The sequence below is a fragment of the Numida meleagris genome, chromosome 2 (genome assembly GCF_002078875.1).
Source record: "Numida meleagris isolate 19003 breed g44 Domestic line chromosome 2, NumMel1.0, whole genome shotgun sequence".
Classification (NCBI taxonomy): Eukaryota; Metazoa; Chordata; class Aves; order Galliformes; family Numididae; genus Numida; species Numida meleagris.
The window spans coordinates 116,619,548-116,645,504 of NC_034410.1; the positions used below are offsets into that span (position 1 = coordinate 116,619,548).

At 43.0% G+C, this 25,957-nt stretch overlaps 1 protein-coding gene across 5 annotated transcripts in view; it reads right to left on the reverse strand.

Moving 5' to 3' along the window:
* Positions 1–25,539, reverse strand: part of STAU2 (staufen double-stranded RNA binding protein 2) — a 165,617-nt gene extending 140,078 nt beyond the window's left edge. For 2 of the 5 annotated variants that reach the window (XM_021389101.1, XM_021389097.1), the window contains exons 1-4: positions 24,344–24,470; positions 5,983–6,190; positions 4,835–4,965; positions 1,707–1,866 (exon numbers count right to left, since the gene is read on the reverse strand). In XM_021389101.1, coding sequence (XP_021244776.1) covers positions 1,707–1,866; positions 4,835–4,965; positions 5,983–6,181 — 490 coding nt within the window. In that variant the 5' untranslated portion in view covers positions 6,182–6,190; positions 24,344–24,470. The other 3 variants (XM_021389098.1, XM_021389099.1, XM_021389100.1) reach the window with 3 other exon arrangements.

Sequence of the window (25,957 nt, forward strand, 5' to 3'; positions counted from 1 at the left end):
TCCGGCTACATAATGAAAATGCAAAAATATCATTTTGACAAGAAGATCATAGAATCACAGAATCACAGAATCCTTAGAGTTGGAAGGGACACTTAAAGGCCATCTAGTCCAACTCCCCTGCAATGAACAGGGACACCACAGCTAGATCAGGCTGCCCAGGGCCTGATCCAGCTTCGCCTTGAAAGTCTCCAGGGATTCGGCATCAACCACATCACTGGGCAACCTGTTCCAGTGCCTCACCACCCTCACTGTAAAAGACTTTTTCCTTATATCCAATCTAAATCTACCCTCCCTGAGGAGGAAGCCATTTCCCCTTGTTCTATCACCACAGACCCTGCTAAAGAGTCTGTCCCCTTCTTTCCTGTAGCTACCCTTTAGATACTGAAAGGCCGCTATCAGGTCACCTCGGAGCCTTCTCTTCTGTATATATAATACACTGTTCTTAAAATACAGTGTTAGATGATACAGTTTTTAATAAATTCTTTTAATGCCTATTTCTTTTATTAGCAGATTTTCCCTTTACAAATATGCTAAAAGCCAAAAAAAAATCTAGACGGTAAGTGATACTGTGCAATGCCAAGAATCAAATCTCAGGATCTGTTTTTACAGAGATCTGTACACCTGCTTTCTAAACAGCTAAAAACACCCTGACTGTGAATGACACAGGAGTAAACCAGTGCTCTGGAGAAGCAATGCACTGATCTCCAAAGGAGCAGGAGAATACTATCGCATCACTTGTGAACAATCCTTAATGTCTAATGCTCAGGATAATACTCCTAAGCTCTAAAGGAAAGCTAGACCTGGTTTCTCACAGCCCAGAGAAGATTAACTGCAAAATGACTCCACTTGAAGAAAGTGTCTGAAAGAACTTTCTTTAAAGGAGGAGTGGGCCTAAACAGACATAAAAACTGAAGAAGGGAAAAAGAGGAGTGTAAAGAAAGAAAAGCAAGCAAGAAAGGAAGATTCTGGTTTTTCCTCACTATTACTTCTTTTATATTAGTGTGAAATAAAGTTAAGAATAGTTTTTTTTACTAACTTTCTTGAATGAGACAGAACAGATTACTGATCATGTGGCTGAGATGTCAGCCACTCAAAAAGTGCTACATGTATAGAAGGCAACTTACAGGTAACACTTCAGCGTGAAGGATGCAAGACAGAAATGTATGTTCTTTTAATTGTTCAAACAACTTCTAAAGCTTTTTAAGGCTTTTTAATAGTACAAGTTGCTAAGAAGGAAAATGCATGATGCCAGAAACTGAAAATAACTCTCAAAAAAAATACCCATGACAAAACTTGAGCTTACATTTACACCACAGATATAATTTCACAGGATTAGACTTGGTAAAATTTTGCTCTTCCATTGGAAAAATAGCTAAAATAATCCTTTAAAAACAAAAAAAAAGCCTTTGCTATTGTAATATTGGTCAATTTGTTCCTACCTTCTCTGTTTACTGCTGATCACATACAATCACTTTGTATACAGTTGAACCTTATGTAAACAAATTCACTTACATTCAATTGTTTTAGTCTGTTCATTAAAAACTCTCCTGTGCAAACTCACCAGAGGTTCTTAATTAATCTTGCCGTAAAAGAACTAGGTTGATTCTCATCCGCCAACTTAACCTATACCTTATTCAACTTACTAATCAGTGGTATAATATTCCAACATTTCAACAAGATTTATTATGCAGAGGAAAACGTCATACCTGGATTATTGTTAACGTTATTTTTGGGTGGTCTAGGAGTTGGTTTGGGAAGGGTAGTTTCATTCAAAGCTTTGCTAGCAGCAGCATGCTGGGCCTTTTTAATACTGCTTCCTTCAGCTTCCCATGTCTGTTCTCCAAGAGTCAGCTGCACTGTGAACATCTTCAAGACAAAGAACAAGTGAACACTGGCAAGATTATCACTGCAGAATACATCAAAAAAACCTATGAGAACGAAGAGAATATGTCACCTCTTTACATTATATTAAACTCTCAGATAACACGTCTGATTCTTACAGAGATCAGTGGGTCCTTAACAGAGGACAACATTTGGTGTTTCAGATGGCAAAGTGAAATAGCAACATCATAAAAGAAGGGAATGCTCTTTAAACCAAATAATAATAACTGTGCAAACTGGTTATTTCTTCTTGGAAGACTATATATGGGTCAGTTAAGACCCCATTTCTACACACATTTTAACTCTCAGTCACTTCCACCTGTTGATAACAGGTAAAGAATGCTACTAAAACCATGTAATTTTGAAATAAATTTGAATATAAATGGATATATAATCTGGATAGAAATGACTGCACACTCTTCAATGCATCATATTATTTGGCCAAAATATTTGTACACAATGAAAGGATTTCTTGCATAACCTGTGTATTGCAAAGGCAGAATCACAACTCAGATATGTGCAATGATACAAGGTAGGAAAGGAAAAAAAGTATTCTCTTTTTTGAATGAAGCTATAGCTCTATAATATGGATTCTATAGTGAAGATAGGAGCTATAAAAAAAATCACAGTTCAGAAACTGGTGGCTGATAGAACTATATAAATTTCAAAATCTATGATAAATGATTATTCCAAGCAGTATCTATGCCTGTGCAGATTGTGAAGGTAAATCGCAAAGCACATTTAAGATACCAGATGGCATCTATCTTCTGAATGATATGTATATGTTCTGTTTAAAATTGAGCATGCTCACGTTTTCTGCATGCCAAATTCTCTCCTCTTCCCCAGCCTCTTGAAGTGCTATGTTCCCCAACACTTTGCCCTCATCTCTGTACTGCTCTCTAATTTCTTTGGTCTTTCTTTCTTTTAAGTTTGTCTCCTGGGATTCCACTGACATAGAAGTACACAAGAAAGGATCATCCGTCTGACAAATACACCTGAAGACATACTTAATGCTAATAAAGAGCTTCTGATTTTTCAGAAGGAGGGGAGACCCCCAGCTATTCTAACCAGACTGTTAGGAAGTATCACTCTCTCACAGCTTCATAGTTTCTAGCATCCCATTTCATCCTCGTCAAAACTTACTTTCCAAAGACAAGCAGAAAAAAGGATGTAAAAATTTACCATGATCACAGCGGAAGCTGTTATCTTATAGAGCACATCTCTGAAGATCATGAAAACCACTAGTGGACAGGAACATAGCATGTGTGTGAACAAAGCAAAGTGAGACTCCTTAAATATAGCACAGTAACACATCCTTTAGATCATGTTTTCTAGAGCACGCTCAGCTCTGATTCACACATTTTACCAGGTAAACTAAGCAGCACATTATATAAAACTGCTAACACGGCCAAAATTCCCACGTCTATGCTTTCCAAAGGCTAAAGGTACATCAATCTGCATTATCACACTTGTTCTTTATTCTCTCTCCTCCTGTGCCAGTCTCACTTGCTGCACAGGACAAAATTACACTTAACATTCTTCCAAGCAACAGCCAGTCTGTACAGCACGTAACAGTTTTTGATCACTATGAGGATAATTAAAAATAATGAGAGGTGAATCAAAAAACTGAAAAACTAAGAAACTCATGGAAAATCTGTCTTTCAAAAGTGCAGCTAACACAGGCTCAATTCCAATGATTCTAGTTCCTTGGAAAATAGCAATGAATATATCTGAATCGTATCTTATCCTGCTAAAAGTTAAGCTATAATACAAATGTAATACAACTCATATCACAGAATAATATAACTGTAGAATCATAGAATGGCCTGGGTTGGAAGGGACCCCAAGGATCATCAAGTTCCAACCCCCAAACCACACCTTTTTGCATGAGTGAAGCACTTAAATTGCAGTCATGGAAAACAAAAACAAAACAAACACGCAATACCACAGGGAAAAGTTATAGAAAGCACAACAGATTTAATATGTCACAACCTACACCCAACCAACTCGTGAATCACCTGATGCCGAATGCTTTCAGGGAGAGGATGAGAACCTCAATTCCCATCTCTGACGAGTGATCCTGAAAGCCAGCCAATTCTCACCAGCCCTGTACCTGGTGATATCACTTCCACCTGCATGCAGCATGCACAACAGCAGTTGGGTACAAAGCAGCTATTAATTATGTCATTTTCTGTCTTTGACTTTATCAGGGATCTTTCTCCTCCCCTAGAGTGCACCTAATGAGGGAGGATATTCAAGATCATTTGAAAATGATTACTATGAGACTATCCCTCTGTGTTCCCTGTCACCTGAAAGCATCCTAATTTCTACTTACAAAATGAAGATGGATATCCAAATCAACATGAGAAATGACAGGAACTAACTGCCAGCTCACTATAAACTTGAATGCTACAATCATATTAGGAGTCTTGTTATCACTACAAATCTTAAGGTTGCACAGAATTTAAAGGAAAGAACAATAATAAAGTTTGTTCCCTATAAGGCAAGATCCAAAGACATAGGATCAGTGTACTTCATGGACACAGAATCATACAAACAAGCACTTTAAAAATGGCAGTGATTAGCTTCAGAGCAGCCTACGCTACCCTGAAATAAATTCAGTTAATTATCAGAGGCATGCCAACTGGGGAGAAGGATTCACACATCTAAAAAGCACACACTCCAAAATGATACAGAAAAGGTGGTGATACTCTGGAATGAACCTCAGGAGGTCTTTACAGAGACCTACAATAAACTCAAAAGTAGAAGCCAGGGCTCCAAAGGAAACACAGACATACTTTCTGAAATTGAAAATAATAAAGCAAAATAAAGAAATGTAAGAAACCCTTTACACTAGAAACATAGCTGTGTCTGACAATCGCGCTTGTCAAGGTCATGACGCAATTTGTTCAACATTCAAAATTTGGCTTATAACCTGGAAGTCTGAGCTTACCTTGGCATGAGCAGGCCCTCTTTCATTCAGAAGCTTATACTGGGGTTGAATTCTATTGAAACGGGCTAACTCATTTACCAGACACATTGGAGTTTTCTCTTTGGGGTTTGCCATGTTATCTTGTAGAGGAGCTGCAAGCAAAGAGTCTGTGAAGCTTTTGCGTAGAAATGTACTCTTCACAACTTTGCAAACATTGCAAAAGCAGTAGTATGTTTAAAAAAAAAAAAAAGAAAATACTTTGGCTAAAAATTATTTTTTGCAAATATGCTAAATTCAATGTTTAAATACCTTTTACATATGCATTACGTAATGATCATTCTGAATACATGCGAATTTAAAAATATATTTTCAAAACGTCTCTATAAAAGATGACAGAGGAGATGGGCATAAATATATGCTATATTTTCTATATCAAAGCTCATTCTCAGGAATGTAACTAGTTATACGAATCGACTGTGCTCTCAGAAAAATGCCTCAACACTTTGAAGGTTGCAAGATAAACACAGATGAAACACTATGGTCTCTCTTTCTTCCCAATTCTCACTCTCAGACCACTACGAAACATCTTTCCATACTCCATTTCAGGATTTTGTTCTACTTTCCTTAGGCTACTCACTTCATGTACTCTGCCTTAGCGTTTTTTAGCCTTCTTTTTCTTTTTTCAAATTACTTTTATTTAGCCTTAGTACATGCTTTCCCTGCTCACTTAACTTTTTACGATAACATTTCTGTATTTTATACCCAGTTCAGCATAGGAACTACTGCACTTATTAGGCTACAAAGGAAACACCGAATACTGCCAAGCAGTCTGAAGACATTCTGTTCTAGGGAAGAGAAATACACTTGGAGACTTTCCTGCGCAACTAAAACTTCTCTGTAAAAGATACTCAGAATGTGACAAAATAGACATGTTCTTTTCTGAGCTTTTATATTATTAACCAGCACTTCACTGTAAAACTGGCTCAGTTAAAGAAATATAACTTAGTGAACAGTCAATTCAGACAAAATATTTTTCTACAGAATCTTCTTTCTTTACTTTTATCCTCCTTAAGTCCTCACTTTTTTTTTTTTTTACTTTTCTTTTTCATTAACAAGTGAACAAAAAGACTCCCTTGAACAATGCACAGAATGTGCTTGGGCCACCTTACCTGGTGGGTTGCTGGCGGGTGCAGGGTCTGCAAGGCCAGCAGTGGGACTGCTGCAGCTGGCAGCCGATTCCGGAATGGATCCATTCATGGCGGCAGGCAGGCCCAGCGTGTTTGCGGCTGTAACTGGCAGGGGTAGCACCATGGGGGACATGGGAGGGCCGGACAGGTTTGCTGTCGTCTGCATCTTAACTTGTGCCATTGTTTATCACTACAATAAACAAATCAGCATGAGCAAGGTGCTTTTGCATTTTTAATATCAAATGACAGTACTGATATTAACAACGCTTCTTTATGCTGCTGGATCTGGGTCACAAAACTATCCACCGAAATCACGGCCCTGCAAGCACTTCCAAATCAATGCACGGAGGAACAGAGCAGTTTGCTCACAGCCAGGGAACAGCACCAAAGCAGAACCCACACGTCCTTGCCCTAGGTTCTGTTGCTTAACTGTGGGATGATCCTGCCTACAGAACAGCGGGAAGAATGATTGCTCTAGAACAAAATTCCATACAGTTCTTCTGTTGATGAGATCAGCAGCGGCTGCTTTCTCCAAGAGCTGATCTCTTTGCCACAAATTGCAGTAGCGAGTTTTTCAAGTCAAGTGCATGCAAAATACCAAATAAGGCCACTAGAGAAAAAGTCCCATTTTTTCTGTTAGCAAACTAGAAAACAGGCAGATAAAAACAGAGGAAGAAAAAAATAAAGAAAAAGAAAAAAAAAGAGAAAGTAAGTTCAGAATAATTACTTATCCAAGCTACGGGTGGAACATCTAAATCCTGGCGTAAATAACAAGCACAGGTGCCACAGACTTCCTGTACTACCCAAAATGCAGCACCTAAAGCATTTACTTTGGAATATACCAGATACCAATCATGTCATGCAAACAGGATGGCCTGATACTATCACTTGTTCCTATTCAGTAACAGACACCAAATGTGTTTTTAGGGTTCATACACACTAAGTGTAGAGTACAGAGAGATGATCTTGTAACAGCCAATACACAGCCTGGGATCTGGGACCTTTGCTGGCTGCAGCTCTGGTCCACTTGACCAAGGTGCAGGACATGAAGTGAGACCTCATCCTTCACATGGAGCATCACCACTGTGCAGCTCCCTGCTACATTTGCTGGGTGATTCTCTCTTCCTGAGCAAAAATCCCATCTAACACCTGAAAAAAAACTTTCCAGTTAGGGTCTTACTGAAATGAGTATGGCTCTGTGTGATTTTTGGGTGATTAAACCAGTATTTTTGACCCGCTCCCTCTCATATCTTTTTTAAAATACCCAAGTATCAGTCCTTAAAAGGAAACAATAGTTGGATTAAAATCCCACATCACTAGATACACCATGCAGAAGGACTACTTTAGCACAGCTCCGCTCTTATAATGAAAATGATATTACTGTGAATCTGTACGTTGAAGATGATGTTCAGATTGGAAGGCTATTTATATTACTTAGGGAAGACAGACTGATTTTAATCTCTGAAAAGCCAAAATTAAAAATCTAATAATTAGAAATGAAGCTGAGATGCAATTATTTGCCCTTTTCATAAATATCATAAGAAAAATGCTAACAGTGACAGAGTTTAAAAATACATATGCATTTAGCTGAGATACATTCAAACACTTCATGTGTTCAAACTCAAGAGCTAAATTCGAATTGCAAACATTTTACTGTCACTCATCAGAAAGCATCATAGAATATACAGCAGCATTGTTAGAGGAACCTAAGACTAAGAGTATAGAACTCTTTGATATATCTATGTATTTAATACTCATTTCAAATATTTTATATGAATCAGAATTAATTTTAAAAATTTCTTAATTGTAAGTATCAAAGCAAATGATGGGAGAATCAGGCCATAGTTATTAAACATCCTCTTTAAAATGACACCAACATAAATAATATGAAAAATCATCACAATAACTAAAGTTTAAGGAACACCTTAGACTACTTACAGCATTATAGCTTCTAACTGCGAGCGTAGGAAAAACCACTTGTATGATACTGTATGAGATACTACTGAACACCTCAGGCCCTGTCAGTTCTCAAGTAATCTTCTGGCTTCCAGTATTTTGCGAGTTTATTCTTCTTTTCAAGAAAGTGGAACATACCAATATTCAAATAAAATCGTGTTTTATGAAGTATATTCATAGCTGTCATAGTATTGCTGTTCTAAAGGGATACATCATAGGATTGATCCTTTTCTATTAAGGTAATAGGATTGTGGGGAAGGAAAAGTGTTTTTATTATTTTTCTTAGGTCTCTAAAGCCAAAGAACTCCTAGAAGAACCCATAACTGTTTTGTAAATTAACCTGCATAAACAGAGCTGCCCAGACGGCAAACATAATTGTAAGGCCAAACTTTTCAGTAGGTGAGACACAAAGATCACTGACTTGTAATCAGTTCTAAAAATCCACCATGACAGAGGCAACAGAGCATACAGCTGACATAGTGCTGTAACATCCTTTTCACATTATCAGGTAAATAAACTTTGATGTCAGAGAAAACCTGCTTGCTCCCTCTCCTCTCCACCTCTATACCAGTGTCACAGCACTCTACGAGGAGTGAGCACACTGTGGCCCCGCAGCACAGAGCCACTCACTGCCAACCCAAAATGTAGGGCTCAAGGCACAGAGATCCTACCGAGCTCTCAGACATAAAACCCAGTTAGATAACCAAAACAACTGCAAATCTTCTGTGTGGATATCTGTGAAAAAGCCGGCAGATACAAGAGGGATAACTCATTAGGCCATTATGGACATGGCCGGAACAGGCCACACACCTCATCTCAAGTGGTTAGCCAGCTCCCTCCATGGGGCTGATACATCAGAGAGCCCACAAAGGAGTTTTTCTTCATGCTGCACAAAGTTAAACACTTGAATCTTTGTTGGAAATCTTTGTTGTGCAGCTGCTGACTGCCAGCTTTGTTTCTTTATGAAGTCCCCAACTGCCACACCAACACGACAGCAATGATATTACTTTGTAGTCTTCATTGCAGATATGTATGCAGAGCTGAAGTCTGTAGGCACAAGGCCACAACGTAGTTACGGCCAAAAGCCTGTGGTGCCTTCTGAAACACAACAGTGCTTTTCCTCTCTTAGTGTACCCTGCACAGATACACCAGAAAGGCTCCACCAGACTCCTGAAGAGGTAAATACACTGTAACTGCATTTTTCTTAATTTCAGCTTTTGAAAGCATTTTGTATCCCGGCAATTACACAGGTGTCAGTAGGCAGTTCGGTATTAACTTTCTCATTCACTGATATGCAAGATGTGAATTTTTCTCTCACTTTAAAAAACAGAACAAAAAACCCTCAGACTTCAGAGAGAAAATATCACTGTCAAGCATTCCATTTATTTTTCCTGTACGCTGGAATATGTTAGTTGATTTTTATTCACAGTTTCAGAATATTTTTTAAAAATGCAAATGTCCCATGAATGTCCCCTTTTGAGCATGACCCATGTCATGCTCAAAATCTCCACACAACACTATTAATTACTTCTGTTTTTCCTAACGATTATCATTTCCTCTGCTTTTCTGGAACATATATCGGCTTGTATCCTTCAGTTAGGGACATAAGATACAAATGAAATGCTGAGGTAAAATGATTCTTAGAGTATGGCAAACTAATCTAATAAGCAAAGAAAGAAAGAAAGCAGGTAAGACAGCAAAGAAGGCAGAAACGCAAGCAAAAAGTTTTCACATTAAATGTACTTTCAAAATGTGAACATTTCAAACAGCAAAAACTTGAAAGAAAAGCTTCCATGGGAAAAAAAAAACAACACAGCTGGAGCAGCTAATGACCCAAACAGCAATTGGAAAGCTGAAGTTGATCTGAGCAGAATGTGAAAATACACATATAAGCAAGGTGCTAACTGCACACTTACACTACTGTGTCATGCAAGTGAATGTACATGGTCTATTCCACGAACAAGTGTGAAACCAATGACACACAGCATTTACTTAAGTGTTTTTACAAAAGCTAACAATGAGAACCAGACACTGACATCTTGTATCTTATATATTCAGTACTTCCAGATAGAGATTCTAATTAGTGCCTGTTTTTCACAACAGTGTCATCTTTATGATTCCAAGTCCTTTACTGCAGAACTGCTACTCAGCATGTTATACGCTGTGTTTTGTTTGTGACGTTGACTGTTTCGTAGCTAATGAGACTGTTCTTGTCTTCCTTGAATTCCCTTAAAAAAAGATGAAAAAAAGAAAGGCAATTGTTTCAATTTCTCAGGATCATTACGAAATCTAGTTCCAGTTCTGAAACGTCTGCAGTCTCCTTCAACCCTGCTTTGTAACATCTAAAACTTTCACAAGTGTACCATTTATTCTATCATCCTCAATAATGAAAATACTGAAAAGTTCAGGACCAACATTATAACAGCCTGTAGACACTGTCTAAGGGGCAGCATCTCAATGTTTTCCAGACCAATCTCTGCTGTAATTAGTAGCTTGTTGATCATAGAGAATCATAGAATTAGCTAGGTTGGAAAAGACCTACAAGATCACCTAGTCCAACCATCCACCTACCACCAATAATCCCACTAAACTATGTCTCTCAATGCTATATCTAAACGTTTCTTGAACACAACTTTATGCAACTCTTTTGCCAAAATCACAAGTCACTGAACTCTAATACAGGCTCCTAACCAAAGAGGGTTTGAGTTTAGCCTTAAAATCTATTAAACCCATTTATTCTCCCGATACAACTTCATTCAATAGCATACAAAACTGCTAAAAGGTTAAATGTGCCTCTTGTGCACTGCTTCTCACTTTTATTGTAAATATTTTGATACAAATGTATAATCTATAAAGCAAAAGTATAATGTACAAATATTTACATCTTATATATATGTGTATGCAATACATGCTATAAACATACACTTGCATATATATATATATATATATATATACATATATATAAATATTAAACAGGTCCTAAGCTTTATGTTTGTTTATTTAGTTTACTGTGGTACTTCTGTATCTGGCAGCTGATCTGGGGATGACAGAAGACACACTGCTCTCCATTACCTTCCAAGCAGCAGTTAATTCGATCTTTTCTGTTCTATAAAATCAAATAATGTGATAGCCACACAGAAACAGGTTAGCAGGAACATGAGTTAAAGCAACAGTGAGCAGATGGCTCGCTAGAATTAGTAATAAAATTTACTTGTGTATACATTTTAAATATGCAAAATTGAGAAACTACACATGAAATGGGTGTACAAAGAAGACTCCATCAGCGCTGGTCCTCGCACTGCTTGCACTCAGCGCTTGCTCCTCCATCAGTTTGTTGCTTCTTGCCCTTGGAGGTGCGGCGTGACAGAAGCCAGTTGACCTAATGCTCGGCTGCCACAACTGAGGGCAATCCTATATCCATTCTACCCCCAGCACAGAGCTCCCTGTTAAGTTACCTCACTGAACCAGCTCATAAGCAAGTGAGGGACAGATCAGAGAAGAGTCTGTACCCATACACAGAGGGCCATAAACTCATGACCTGGCATGGGTGCAAGGAATTAGCCCTTTCAACTTGTGCTAATCAGCTTAGCTTCCCTGCCAAACCATACACTGAAGTTCTGCTTCTTCACACTGTCCTACATTTTTTCTTAATTATTATTATTTTTCTGCAATGCTTTACATTAGGACAGCTTAATTTCAGTGGAAAACCAGACACAGGTGCAAGCTAGCTACTTAAGATACAAGTAACATATGACAGTAAGCAAAATCAGGCCTTACAAGCATTTTAATTTCCTGAGGTACAAGAAAAAAATAAATCACTAGTTTTTATTTTAGCTAGTTCGATAAAACAATTTACAACCAAATATAAAAATGCACACACAGTGAGGAAGGTGAATGGACAGAGATTACAGACTAACACTCAAGTTTAAAGGACCTGTAAGGCCGATAGAAAAGTTCACCTGCTTGCTCAGCTCTAAGCCGCACCTCAGAGGAACAACTAAATGCTGCACTTTCTCAAAAGTGGCTTCCTTGGCTTTTTGAGGGCAGCAGAAGGTGGCACACACAAATCCTGGAAGGCCAGGCAGGCGCAGGCAGAATAAGCAGCTGTACATTTCTCTGGGCTTTCGCCAGGTCAGAACATGAAATCCTATCACACTTTCAGAAAATACAGAAGTTATTTCTGTCAAGATATTACCATCTGCAGAGGAATACCTTTTGCAAACTTCTATACATGATCAGTGAAGTTTTCTGAAGAGTGTTCCATTGCTGGCTGAAAATCAGAGAAGCAGAAAAGTATTCTGGGGAACGTTAAAAAAAAATCAGGAAATTCAACAGACAAAAAAAATGCGCACTCACAATTTCAACCATTTCTTCAAACACCAGTCAGCTTAACAACCTTTTTTTAATTGCAGGACAAGCACATTAAAACCAAAAACAAGGACTGAGAAGACTGTGCTAGAATCTGTTTCATCTTGTACATTTATTTCTTTCACAATGAAACTATACTGGTTTCTTAATATCCAGTGCTATGTTAATCCCAGATGCTAAATAAAACATAAATCAATGCCTAGATCACTGTTACTTGTGAATACATATCTTACATTTGTCACTGATTTAATCCTTTTCTGACAACTCTTTTTAGAGTTCTTATTTTGAAAAGACATGAACATTTGCAACAAAAACAAAATAGGCAAATAAGGTAACTAAGTATAGAATCAAAAGGCTGAAATCTAAGACTTTCTCAGTAAACAAAATGGTCAAAGGTGAGGATTTTTACTGCTGTTATTATGTGTTACCAAGAGGACTAGAACAGAAAAGGCTTATCCTGCAAGTGAGATATGATTCATACAACTTGAAATACATATGACATATCAGAAAGCAAACAAGTGTAACAAACAAATGTTTTTGAACTAGTAAATTGCTTAAGCCACTACAGCTAAAGTACCCTAGACAAAAGATGAGTGATCTGTAAGGCCATCCACGTGTGGTGCATCTCATACCAGAACAGTAAACTACATTTTATGACAAAGCTGTTCAGCAAGATATAAAGGATTCAGGTGAGGATTAAAGACAGCTATAATTTAGGTTTCCAAATATAAGCAAAGCACCCCACCGGAGTCAAAGGAAATACAATGTGAAAATCAGTAGCCCATCCATGGCTTACCAGCACCATTTGAGATGTCCTAAAATATCACATATGGATACCTTCAAAAAATCAGAAGTCCTCTCTCAAAGACCAATGCCGCATCTGACATTTTATGTGGCAGATGGTTCAGGTAAATCACAATGTGAAAAGGCAACAAAAGGCAAAAAAACCCTGCATGTGTTTAAACAGAAGCACTACGCCACTAATCAATACAGTCAAGGCTATCGACAAGCAGGCACTATCTCCAGGTTCGCTGGGCAATGGCTGAGGACTAGACAAGATAACTTCCACCTCCAACTGCACTGGATGTCAAAATACAGACAACTGAAGCCTACTCGAAGGCTACTGTCAAACCTGTCCTAGACAAACAAGTGATAATGGAACTTATTAAAACTAACAGACATAATTATGGAAGCAAATAAACTCCCATGAGAAGCACTGCAGACTGAAGAGCCACACCTAACACATTTGCCAACCATCAGTCTTTTCCTAAGGAATGAAGGAAAATGCAGGGATTAGGACATTGGTTATGATTTGCACATGCAAATTACACAGAGTCTGAAAACGTGTAATGAGAGAACCTCAGCAGAAAGTGAGGATGGGAAGGAAAGGCCATCCTTCTGGCTCCCGTGGCAACAGGAAGGCTGACATGAAAATGCTGAGACAGAAGCAATACAGGCTGCACCATGCCTCACAGCACCCAGCAAAGCCCAGTGACCCCAGGATGCACACACAGTTAATTTCCTCGCCTACCAGAAAAAATAGACACCAGAGCTGCGCATACTGGAGGGCCACCTGGGTCACTGGGAAACTTCACTGGCAAATACGTAGCAGCATTCCTAAGCAGAGAAACTCTATTAACAGGCATCTTGAACCAGGATGGAAAAAAGAATTGCCATTCCTACAAAACAACCTTGCTGATACCAAAGAAAGCTGGAGCAAAGTCTGAAACAAAACAAAAAATCAAAATATCTGGAAATTCCTCAGAACACACTGTCTGTGACCAGAGCAAACATCTCTTGGGGAAAGCGGCTTGGCCTAAGGCAGTTTCAGAAGCGTAATTAGAAAACTCCCGTGTGAAATGATGAGGGAGATGAATGAGATTATCACCTCAAAGATTTCAGTGCCAAAGGAAAACTAAAAGATAACAAAAGCCAATCTGCTGCATCAAAAACTGAGTCTGTCAGATATTACAACACTTTTGAATCTGTTCGTAACCCATAGCACAAAGGGAAAAGATCAGGCTGGTTCATGCAAATCTCCATCATCTTACAAAGATAAACTCATCAAAAAGCTTTTCCTGTTTCATTGTTTCTGTCCAAAAATCAGAGAAAATGGTCAAAAAAAAAAAAGGGGGGGGGGGGAATTTCCAACAGCCAGTACCCAGTTCGCATGCTGCCACAAACTTTATCCCAGTAAAGAGACAGGACCAGCTAGCCCAAATACAGATTCAGACACAGCCAACGGTTTGACCCAGCCAAGATATCCTGAATTATTATGGAAAAGAAAATGTGAAACTTCCCCCCACCAAACAGCAAGGTGATCACCAGAGTCCTCTTTGTGGAAGACCTTCCACGTACCAAACTCATCACGGTTTGAGATAAATCCCCCAAACCAGCTTACAGATGCCTTTCTGATCAGATGCACAACACTAGAGGGTCATGTCCTCCTCTGTATTAGTTTGCTGTGACTGGGAGGAACCACTAATCCAAAAGGCAAAAGCAGTATCATAACTCTTAACAATCATGGTAAGGAAATGATCTAAACTACCTATGGCTTCTTGGAAACTGAAAACATGTATCTCCTTAGCCAGTCTGCAATACACAGCCACACCTGTAACTGTTCCAAAAGATGACCTCACCTGGTTCCATAGTCCGAGGAGTAGGACAATCATCAAGAGACTCTGCAACATTGACGCTAAGAGCTGAATTTTCACAGCTACCTCAAAATTTATCCATACAAAACACGTCAGAAAGGCTCAAGGAAATAAAGATTTAGTGACTCTAGAAATTGTGAACACAGCAGTTGAGTTCCAGTAAAATGTGGAATTATTGTACGTTTCTGTTTTGTATTTTCTGAGATGGGTCATTCAAGTGAACTATTTACATATTCCACCGAGACTGAAAAAAAAGTTTACAATGAAATGGTTATTGGTTGCCATTGTATACAGAGGACGTCATAGCATCTTTAACTACAGATGATGAGCAGATAAACCACAATCGCCTTAGGTTAAACAAAAATGAGTTACTAAGCTTTTTCATGAAGAAAAATAGCTGAAAAGAAGGGCAGCATAAGCCACAAGTTTAACGATCAATCATCAGCTTAAAAGTTCAGAAGGAGATTAAGTCAATGAAAAACCATGACTCAGACTTGACATGTTGCTACTACAGAATTGCTCATAAAGTTGTAACTGGTTTCTTATTTGTGATATCAGCGTCTAAGCTGAACTCCTTCACAGAGTCTAGCTTCTTGTTCGATTATTATTTAAAAAAAATAATCTGATATTTATTTCTAACAGCTGGTTTTTTTCCACTTTGTGCTAACAACTAGTAGCTTTATTCCTAACATCTCAAATTAGCTTTGACTGACTTTAAATTACAAAATACTCTTATTCTAAGATTATTCTAAGTAAAACATTCCTGCAACTCTCACTTTGTTCTGAAACACGCAAAAATTACTTCTTGAGTAAAAACTTATTCGCTAACTAGAAATTGCACCTTATAAATGGGATTCAGAAAATGATCTGTGTTTTCCTTGGCTGACTGTGACAAGATACTACCGATCATTTCACGTAACACGGACTAGTGAAGCAGTAGAAACATGCCTACTTCTTCACAAAAACTTACGGCCCTTCCTACCAGCTCTCCTTGCTCTATAATCAATACCCTATCCTAACAGCTCCAAGACCTTCAGAGAAGGATGTTGCAGTGGACAAAGTGGTGGATGTTATGCTTTATGAAAAAATGTTGGCACATAAATCAAAATTGTATCTTTTTTTAAATTATCCACAAGCATATTTAAACAAAAAGAGCATTTCACAGCCTAAGTGGTGAATTTCCAACTTTACGTCTCATGCAGCTTCCAAAAAGCTGTAGCTCCCAGACAAATTCTGAGTGAAATTGTCACCTCCTGTTCGTGCATCACTCCTGAGTTGCCCCTTCTCTCAGCTCTCCTATATCCATGTTTTGCGATGCCTGAATATAAGATGAGTTCAATGCAGCTCCTAGGACTAGCTCCCAGTTTGCCAAGGGACAGAATGGGAACACTGCTCACAGAAGTAGCCTATCTTGTCACATCAGGTGCGCTGCAGACAGTCCAGAGAAAGAGCATTCTTCCTATCTGACATGCAGCTCTCATTAGTTGATGAATAAAGGCAAAAAAAATTACTGAGTACTAGATATGCTGTACCAAATTCTCTGGCTGAAGATCTGTTTTCAACTGGAGGAAAGTTTAGAGTTGCTAAGTTTGGGGGCAAGGTCATGAACTGTTGCAAAACTGATAACACAAGGAGGGCTCAACAATGAAAACAGTGTAAGAATTATGGAAGTGAAAAGATCCTGTGTAGTCAGTGGTGACTTTGTGATACTAACCCTCAGCGCCAGCAAACCAGATGGGAAAACACATGTACCTGGGAGGGTCTCAGAAAAAGTCAAAGGAGACAAAGCTAACTGCTCCAAACACATGCAGCAAGCAGCTATCAATATAGACTCTTCAAGCATCCTGAGAATGCAAAAAGTCATCAGCAACAACTCAGCACAGTGCATGAGTACAGCAATGGCCTGTTGATTCCTTATAGCAAATCCATGCTTTGGGCAGAAATTTTTTAAGTGGTGTGATAAAAAGTACTTATCTCCACAAGAAGGTGCAGATTACAGAAGATTTTGGCAATCCTGGAAGGGGGAAAAATCCTAGTGGCATGCTTACAGATCCTTTCGGCTGATGTAAGTTAGCAAAGGCAAAAAACACTGGAGAAAAACTTCTGCCTATATGATCAGAGAGAAGCTAAACATTAAAAACTTGCTGAACACTGAGCAAACACATTCCAGCACAGCAGAGACTAACATGCATCTGGCAAGGTAGCAAAAGGTTAATCTCTATAGCTGGATCAGTGAGGAGGATATTAAACTAACAACAAACAGCAGAAAAGAGGCTAGTGAAAAGAGATTTGGTTCAAGTTGAGCACACTGTGAGTACACAGAATCAGCATGACAAAAGCAGGAGACTTTTTCCTCCAACTGCTTACATACTAATGATTAGGAGTAGGATATATTACAGGACAGAAAATAAGAGATCTCAATCGATAGAGCTGATGATTCAGAATAACTTGGTTTCTGCAGGCTGGAGGAAGTTATAAGCATAACTATTACAGGGAAAAAATGTAACCTGAAACAGTGAATTAAAACTTTGAATTCTTTTAAGAAACTTTTACACAGATAAAGAATTAGAAATAAAACAAAGGACAACCTTGGCTAAAAGTGCAACCCGATTCAGTGGTAACATGAAAAGATTCAAAATAAAAGGTAACAGAACCTGTAACTGAGTGACAATGAAAAAGAAGTTTGCAGATAGGAGGAATGCCAGAACTGCTAGCAACAGAACAGGCTCATGACTGAATGGACAGCTGGATCACGCTCTGAGCTTCACTTTAAAGGAATGTCTTTCTCACCTCTTACTATGCTTTCAGGACTCTCAGGGCATTAACTCCAGCAGGGTAAAGATAGTTTTGTGAATCAGGAATCACTCTAAATGAGAGTGAAAGAAAAACGTGCTTCTGAACTTCCAGGGAGCTAACACTCCTGTTCATTTCTGATCTAAGAGTCCTATTCCTCACCTTCAAAATGAAAATCAAATAAATAAATAAACACTTCAAAAGGGAAGGAGGGCCCACTTTTCTAAGATCTCCAAGCGAATACATGCTATTTGGACACATACATACATGTCTGATGGAGTCTTATCACTGGCCAACGAGAATGGTCCTCAGTACTGAAGGGATGGAGCACTCAGCCCAAAAGCCAACCAGCATTTTGGCTGTTACATGTCAAAAGCAGACTCAAAGCTGTGGAGCAGAGGTTTGCAATCCACTGTTAACAGCAGAGACATCCAAATTCATAAAGCAGAATGGGCCCTGGAACTAGAACTGCCTTGGCTGAACAAGTACAAGCACAGTGCTCTGCCCTACCCTTTCTTTATGATAGTGAAATGAAGAGGAAAATGCACAAACCAGAATAAAAAACTAGGCTGCCAAAACTGAAGAAATCAGAAAGCTGAGAATGATCTAGGCCATTATCTATATTAGTTTGAGAGCAACTACACTTCCCCTCCTGAAGGCTGAGGCATCTAAGCAAAGATAAACCGTACAGGACTTAGAATCATAGATCATTAAGGTTGGAAAAGACCTCTAAGATCACCAAGTCCAACCATCAGCCCATCACCACTGTGCCCACTAACTCATGTCCCCAAGTGCTACATCTACACATTTCTTGAACGCCTCCATGAACAGTGATTCCACCACCTCCCTAGGCAGCCTGTTCCAGTACCTTACCACTCTTTCTGAGAAGAATTTTTTCCTAATATCCAACCTGAACATCCCGTGGAAAAACTTAAGGCTATTACCTCTTGTCCTATCACTAGTTAACTGGGAGAAGAGGCTGACCCTCACCTTGCTACAACCTCCTTTCAGGTCACTGTAGAGAGCGATAAGGTCTCCCTTGAGCCTCCTCTTCTGCAGCTTAAACAAACCCAGTTCTCTCAGCCACACCTCATACGACTTGTGCTCCAGAACCTTCTCCAGCTTCATTGCCCTTTGCTATCATTTCCAACAAGAAAAAAGAAAGTTACTCTTTAAAGTAATGGTCACATGAAAAAAGGCCTCCAAAGCACGTGCTGCAGTGAGTTCACACTCACAGGAAAAGTCTTGTAATGCAACAGCTGGAGAAAACTGATGGATTAATTCTTCTCCTGGAACCTGGCGAATTCCTATGGCTGCCTTCAAGTCCACATCCAGAATGTCCTCATGAATTATAGCTTCATCGGTCCCTGGAAATGGGATCCAGTCCTGGTATCTTCAATGACTTTCCAGTTGCTTACTGCTTTGACTAACTGATGAAGACTACCCAGCTGAAAAAGAGCGAAGAAAAGACAGTGTGGGCTGTTCTCCCTTTCTGAAAAGGTCAAATCCCATATCTGACCTTATGGATTCATCTAATAAGAGTTTAGAGATTGTATTCAGAAAGCAGGGTGGTCTTTATCTGCCACCTGATCCAGGATAAGTTCTCATCCCTTTCTATGATGGACAGAAAGCCTTAACTGCAGAAGGGAAGCAGAGATAATGCCTATTTCATGCAAGACCTGTAAGTGTGCTGGACTGAGTTACAGACACAAGGATTTTCATGAAAACCTCTCCGTAGTCATTTTTTATATTCATCAAGATTCACAGCCTTTCATCAGTTGCAAAAGGAATACATCTTGGATGCATACTCTTCTCTTAAGCACAATACAACATGGGCAATGTCCATCTGAGAAACACTGCCACCACAGACGGAAGACAGCTCAAAGCAGGCTGGTTTGGTACTATTAGAAACACAAGACTAAAACCAGAAGAAGAGAAAATGCTTACCACATTCTGAAAAGGAAAAAATCCTGCAAACTAGTATGCAGGACTGAAGGAGGATCAAAAGGGAAAAGAAATGATGAATTTCTAACAGGAACATTTAGACTACTTCTTGTTTTTATCTTCTCTAATAACACAGCCAGAGCTCTTACAGACAGCGTGTCAGTTCTTTGTTCATCTCAGTACAACTGGATATGCTACAAATCGACCCAACATGGCTCTGTACCAACTCTGCAATTTCACCTTGGGAACAGTGTATGATGATTCACTTGCTTCAAAACATTTTAGTTGTATGGTCGTGTCGTCTGGATGACACAGAAAAAGATCTCTTTTCCAAAAAGTCAGATATACAATTACTTATTTGAACAACTTCAATTACTGAAATCAATCTACATGTTTGGCATATTGAAATTTCCTTATATTGTCTAATACTACTTTTCTTAATGGGGTTCATTGTACAAGAAACTGGAAACAACAAACACATAACAGATTCAAAAAAAAAAAGAAGAAAAAAAGAAACTAAGAATAGTAATAATAGCAAAAGTGAGGTTTCATGCCTCTTTCAGAAGTCTTCTTGTTCCCACAGATGACCGTTTTCACTGCAAGAAGATTCCCTTGAAAATCCAGTCTCCTACCCTCAGAAACGTTTCCTGCAGCCAGGCAGCAAACAGCACTAATTCCCTGCTCCTCAAAGCTGGCAGGCAGAGAAACTGTAAGCACGACCAATGTCAGTGCAATCCTTTGGAGATTTTCAAGAGATTGTAAATACATCCCTTGAGCGTGTGGCACTACGGTCAACATCTTAGCAAGCTGCCTTTTTCCAGAAACTAAGGGTAGCAAGACAACCCAGTGTGTACACTGTACGACTTAGCCACTGGCTATTACCATGATCATTCTCGAACACCATCTGCAATGTGTGCCCAAATGCTGACTTCTAATTAATACAAAAAGAATCCCCCACTATTTTTTCAGCAGTGACTAAATTAGAAGATCATGGGGATAGAGAACTGTAAAATTAAACATTTTGTATGAAAAAAGTTATTTACTAGGAAAAAAAAATTGTCTGATTTTGATTTTATTAAAGTATCAATACATTTGTTACATATTAGTCATGCACTATACAGAAGTGTACTTGATTAAATCAAAAATAAAAGGGGTGGTATGACACAGGCAAGGGCACTATTAACGCTGGAGTGCAGGTTTCACTACCAGGAAACATTCCAGCTACCGCCAGCTTAAAAACACAACGGTGGCTGTCGAGACGCAGTCTGAACCAACTTTGCCAGCTACAGACACACATGTGACTTCAGTCTTACACCGCCAGAGACAGGTTTTCAAAATTCATTTTCAGATAAGAAGTTGTGACAAGATTTTTTTTTTTATTCTAAATAGTTCCCAGACCAAGGCATGGCAAACCACTTCTCAGGTTTTAACTGAACTCTTGCTCTTCTAACACAAACACACTTTGGATAATGCTGATGGTGACTGTTCCCTGACAATGAGCAGGCACGAGCACTCTGAAAGTAAGAGCAGGGCCCTTAGATCCCATTATACATTAGATGTTATGCACAGGTTCCACTTCTCTTTGCAGGGTTTGCCACATGCTCCAGCCAGCTCTGCTCCCCCCACATTTACACCATCACAGATCTCCCTGCACAGAAATGTGCACCCCAATCTCTGCCCTGCCTGCTTCACAGCACCCCCATCTCAGGCCTCATACACCCCCGCCCCAAACAGAACCCCTGAACTTGTAGGTATCGCAGCAGCAGGCAATGAACGGCAAGCAGGGAAGGAGGGGTGTTAAGGTCAGGACCCCCACAAGGCCTCACACAGTCTTGATCCTCACATGGGCGTGATGCTAACGCAATCAGTCCAGCAGAAGGGCAGCTGGGAAGCATGAGCACCTGAAGGGCTCTCCTTCACAGACCGCAGCACCAGCACCCACAGCGGCTTTAGGAAAGCATCTTCCTCCCTGCTTTCTCTTCCTCTTTTGGGAAGAGAGAAAAATCAGGCATTACTGTGAGAAATACAGGCTGCAGGGTGATCTAAAGATGAGAAACGCAACATAATTGGTTCTGGTAAAGACAGGCCTATCTGAGGGAGCACCTTATTGCTCCTGCTGATAGGAGATCCATACGGCCAAGGAAGGAAAAGTGAAGCTTTGGTGGCTCATTAACAGAAGTTATTTTCTTAGAGTTATCCTATAAATCGCAGGCTAAGTCCTCCCCTACCACACCCTTGTGGTGCAAGGAAGCAGATATTTGGCTCTCCGATGGATGAATCTATGCAGATGTCTACATGTATGTATGAAATAAACACACACAAAAAACTAGCACTGCATATGCACACCTTATAAGGCCTGCTTCCCTTGTTGCATGATATTGTAATGGGATGCATTTTGAAGGACCAGACACAATCGATTCAAGCGCTTCTCTTCTTTTTGAGGACTGGCAGATCAATAGCCACGTGTTCCAGGCAGGTCAAGGCAAAGAGACAGAGCACGACAGGTGCAGCCCTCCCAGCGGCTGGAGGAGCAGCACTGGAACTGCTGACCTGCTCTGCCACACCATCCAACCTTCCAAGGTCACCTCACAACCCAAACACCAACAAGCGCCAGGATGGCGGCAAAGCTGTCTGTAAACCTCTGCGGGAGACTCAGCTCTGGCATTCGCCCCCAAGGAAGGGGCTGATTGAGTTAATTGCCTTTTTAAACTTGGCCAAGTCATTAAAACACCTCTGACAAAGTTTTCCTACATGTAAAATCAGGGAGCTCTTTTACAAACCACTTTCATAGTTCAGGACTGAAGATTATTCAAATGTGTTATTACTTTGACATTACACTTGGGGTAAGAGGTAGCTGAAGCTGGCAAAGAGATTAGAAGACTTCAGCCTCCAAATCGCAGCCTGACCAGAACCCCAACTGGATGGCCTCTGCCAAAGCCAAACATCACCAAGAAGATCCCTGAAGCAAGGAAAACCCGAACTGCACCTTCCCTCACAAACCACAACCAAGCAGCGGCCTCGCTCCAGCTCCCAGCACCAGGAATCTGAGTGAGGACAGTGAGAGCAGGCACCTTCCTCTCTGGGAGTTTTTCTAAGGCAAAGCTGAGGATCCATGATTGTAAGTCAGTGCTGGGAATCACACAGTGCTTCTGGATGTCAGAAAGGTTTCATTCAGGGAACTGTCAGACCTGGCACTGTTTATAGGCAGCAGTGTCACAACAAAGTCTGTGCGGAATCTCCCTGTATTCAGAAAATGGCTTAAATACACCAATATCATTACATAGGTGCAGATTCCCAATCTGGAGTTACTACACGTCTCAGGCTTTACTACTGGGCAGCAGTAATGTCAGTGAGATACAGAGCAACACGCACTCAGCCACAGGATCACAGTGTAAACCCACCTAGCTACACTGGAGCCATAGCTTTACTTGTACCCTGTGGCAATCCACACACGTTTCCTCAGTAGTCACTGAGGCACAGTGAGAAGTAGCAGAAGGGATGTTCCACCCACTCTTCGGCGCAACAAACTTTATTTAGTAGTACAATAGTTGCATAGGGGACGCTCCTCAGCATGCAGAGGCATGGCTTGCCGGCCACAGGGCAATGCCAGGTGGGTGGGTGCACTGCCGGGAAAGGCGCTGCTTAGGTGTCGTGGGCTAGGCAAGCAGCACCCTGAGCAGCAGGTCCGCACCCAGCGGCCCCATCCAGGACCCGATACACTCAGGACGAGCCATCTCTGCCCACAGACCTGAAGGCCAGGAAGGGCCTCGGCCTGTTCCACAAATGCGTCCCTCTTTCTCACCCCACCTCAAACAGCCCCGCAGCCCTCACGCCTGGTGAGCGCCAAGGAACAGCTCCGCTGCCAGCTGCCTCATGGAAGAAACGTTGACATCCATTTTGGGAGCACGACAGCGCAGTTCTGCTGGCAAAGTTTAGGACCCTGTCCCAAGTTCAGGAGAAGAGCATGGTGAATGAAGCGAGGGCAATAGATACATCGCAGACAAACGGACGGGCGAGCTGCGGGAGCCCGAGCATTACCGCACGAGGAATCTCCGAACCCGCCGTGCGGAGTGGGCACACCGGGTCGGGGATGGGGCAGCAGGCCAAGGAGAACGAGAGCCCGCTTCAGCCCGCACCGGCTCCCAGCGCAGCTCCGGGCAGGCTCGGCCCGCAGCCCCGCCGCCCCGAGCCCAACCACCCGGCCCCAAGGCCAGGGCCGCGCCGGACCGGGGGCTGCGGTGGGGCGCCCACCTGCGTACCCGCGGCGGCCGCCCGCTGCCCGGCCCCGGCGCCCGGGGGAGGAGGAGGAGGAGGAGGAGGCGGCGGCGGCGGCGAGGGCCGCGGGGCGGATGGCGGAGTCGGTGCCTCCTTCGTCGCCCCCCTCCTCCACCTCCGCCGCGGCGCAGCGGCGCCTCGGGAGGAAGGCGCCCGGGGGTCGGCGGAGCCCCTACCCGGGGCCGCGCCGCGCCGGCGGGAGGGGAGGGAGCGGGGAGGAGAAGCGGGACGAGAACCCGGACATCATGGCTGCGGCAGCCCCCTCCCCTCCGGCCGGGGCTCGGTTCCCCCATCCCGCGCCCGCCCTCCTCTCTCAGCGGAGGGGCGCGGGGCCGCCCGGCAGGCCCCGTTACCTGCTTCACGGGGACACTTCGGAGCCGCCTCCAACATCGGCAAACACTAAAGAGAACTGACCCCGCCGCCGCGGCGGCCGCCGCCGGCCCCAACCACTCCGCCCCCCCCCGGCGCTCCCGCCGCGGCCCCGCCGCGCCGCCGTCCCGCCGCCCTCCGTCCCGCGCCCGCCGTCGGCTCCGCCCGCCGCCCACGCCGTCGCCCCTCCGGCCCCCGGCGCCCGCGGAGGGCTCCAGGCGCTGCTCCGCGGCCTCGCTCCCCCCCGCTCCCGCAGCACGAATGGCCCCGTCCGCATCCTTTCCCGGCCCGGCGAGGCCGCACAGCGCCTCTAGCGGCAGCCCGCACTGCGGGGCCGGGGCCGCCTGCCCGCCGCCCCCCTTCCCGCTGCGCTGCTGGGGCCGGTTACGTCGGACTCTCCGCGGCGGCTGCGGGGCGGCCGTGACCGGGCGGGGGCGAGGCGGAGCGGCCTGGGCGCTGCCACCACGGCGCAGGCACGAAGCCCCAGAGGCCCCGGCACGGAGCGAGGAGCCCCGCACTCCGCGTGTGCAGCGGCCGGGGCCGGGCCGGCTCCTCGCGAGGCGGCGGCACGAGAGCGGCGGGAACACGGAGAACGCGGCGCACGCAAGTGCTCAGCGGGCGGACGGATGAGCCGCGGTAGCGCTCCGGCGCTCGCCCTGCTGTGCCCGCCGTCCTTTTAACTTCACGGTTCTTTCAGTTTCGCGCTAGAGAGGACAGGGCCCTGGGAAGAATCCGCTTTTACTCCAGCTGCGTTATCGCCCGTCTGAGCGGCAGCTGACTGTCACCTCGGTTTTACCTCCTCCGAGAGCGGCCCCGCAGCGCTTTACCTCTCCTTTCCTCCCGTTTTCCCCTGGCAGTGACCCGCCCCCTACCGGCAGCCCGGCCCAGGCCGACGCGGCGCCGGGAGCCGCTGCCTGCGCGCTGCCCGCCGTTCAGGCATGCGGGGCGGAGCGGCGGAGCTCCGTGCGCGGCCAGGGGAGCGAACGGCGTGCGGGGATACGGGGCGAGGGGAGCAAGCAGAACGCACCGCGACAGAGAACCGGTTCTGTAATTCGGTTTTACTCATCTCGCTCTGCCTCCACGCGTGTAACGGCCCCGCTTTCAGGCGTGACCCCTCGCCTCTCCCAGGCGGGAGTGGTGAAAGGAAGGCAGAACGTCACCGACTCGACTGATGTCAGCATCTCATTCCGTGCGGAATTACGTGGTGTCCGACCAAACCACGCTCCCTGCAGCAACACACGTGGTGAAGGGGAGGGCAACTGCTACAAGCGGTGGGCGCTGCCCCTACGGAGGGGTGGCCGCGGGACCACGGGCCCCAAGCGGCAGTGGCAAAACCTTGGCTTCCCAGACTTAGAGCTGCCCGGCGAGGCTGCAAACCCCGTCAGGTTGTCAGTGCTGCTTTTGGAGGGCTCTGCTTCCGCTTCCACCCACCAGCAGTCCTACGGTTCTGTTACCAAAGCATCGCCCCTAGTGCCATCGTTCAGGGCTTTGCTCGTCACTTACACTGCATAGGGCTGAGCAGAAAAAACAAAATGGAAAGCGCTTTGCAATGCCAGATTTAGGCTTGTGCAGAACCGAGATTGCTGAACCGTTTCTCA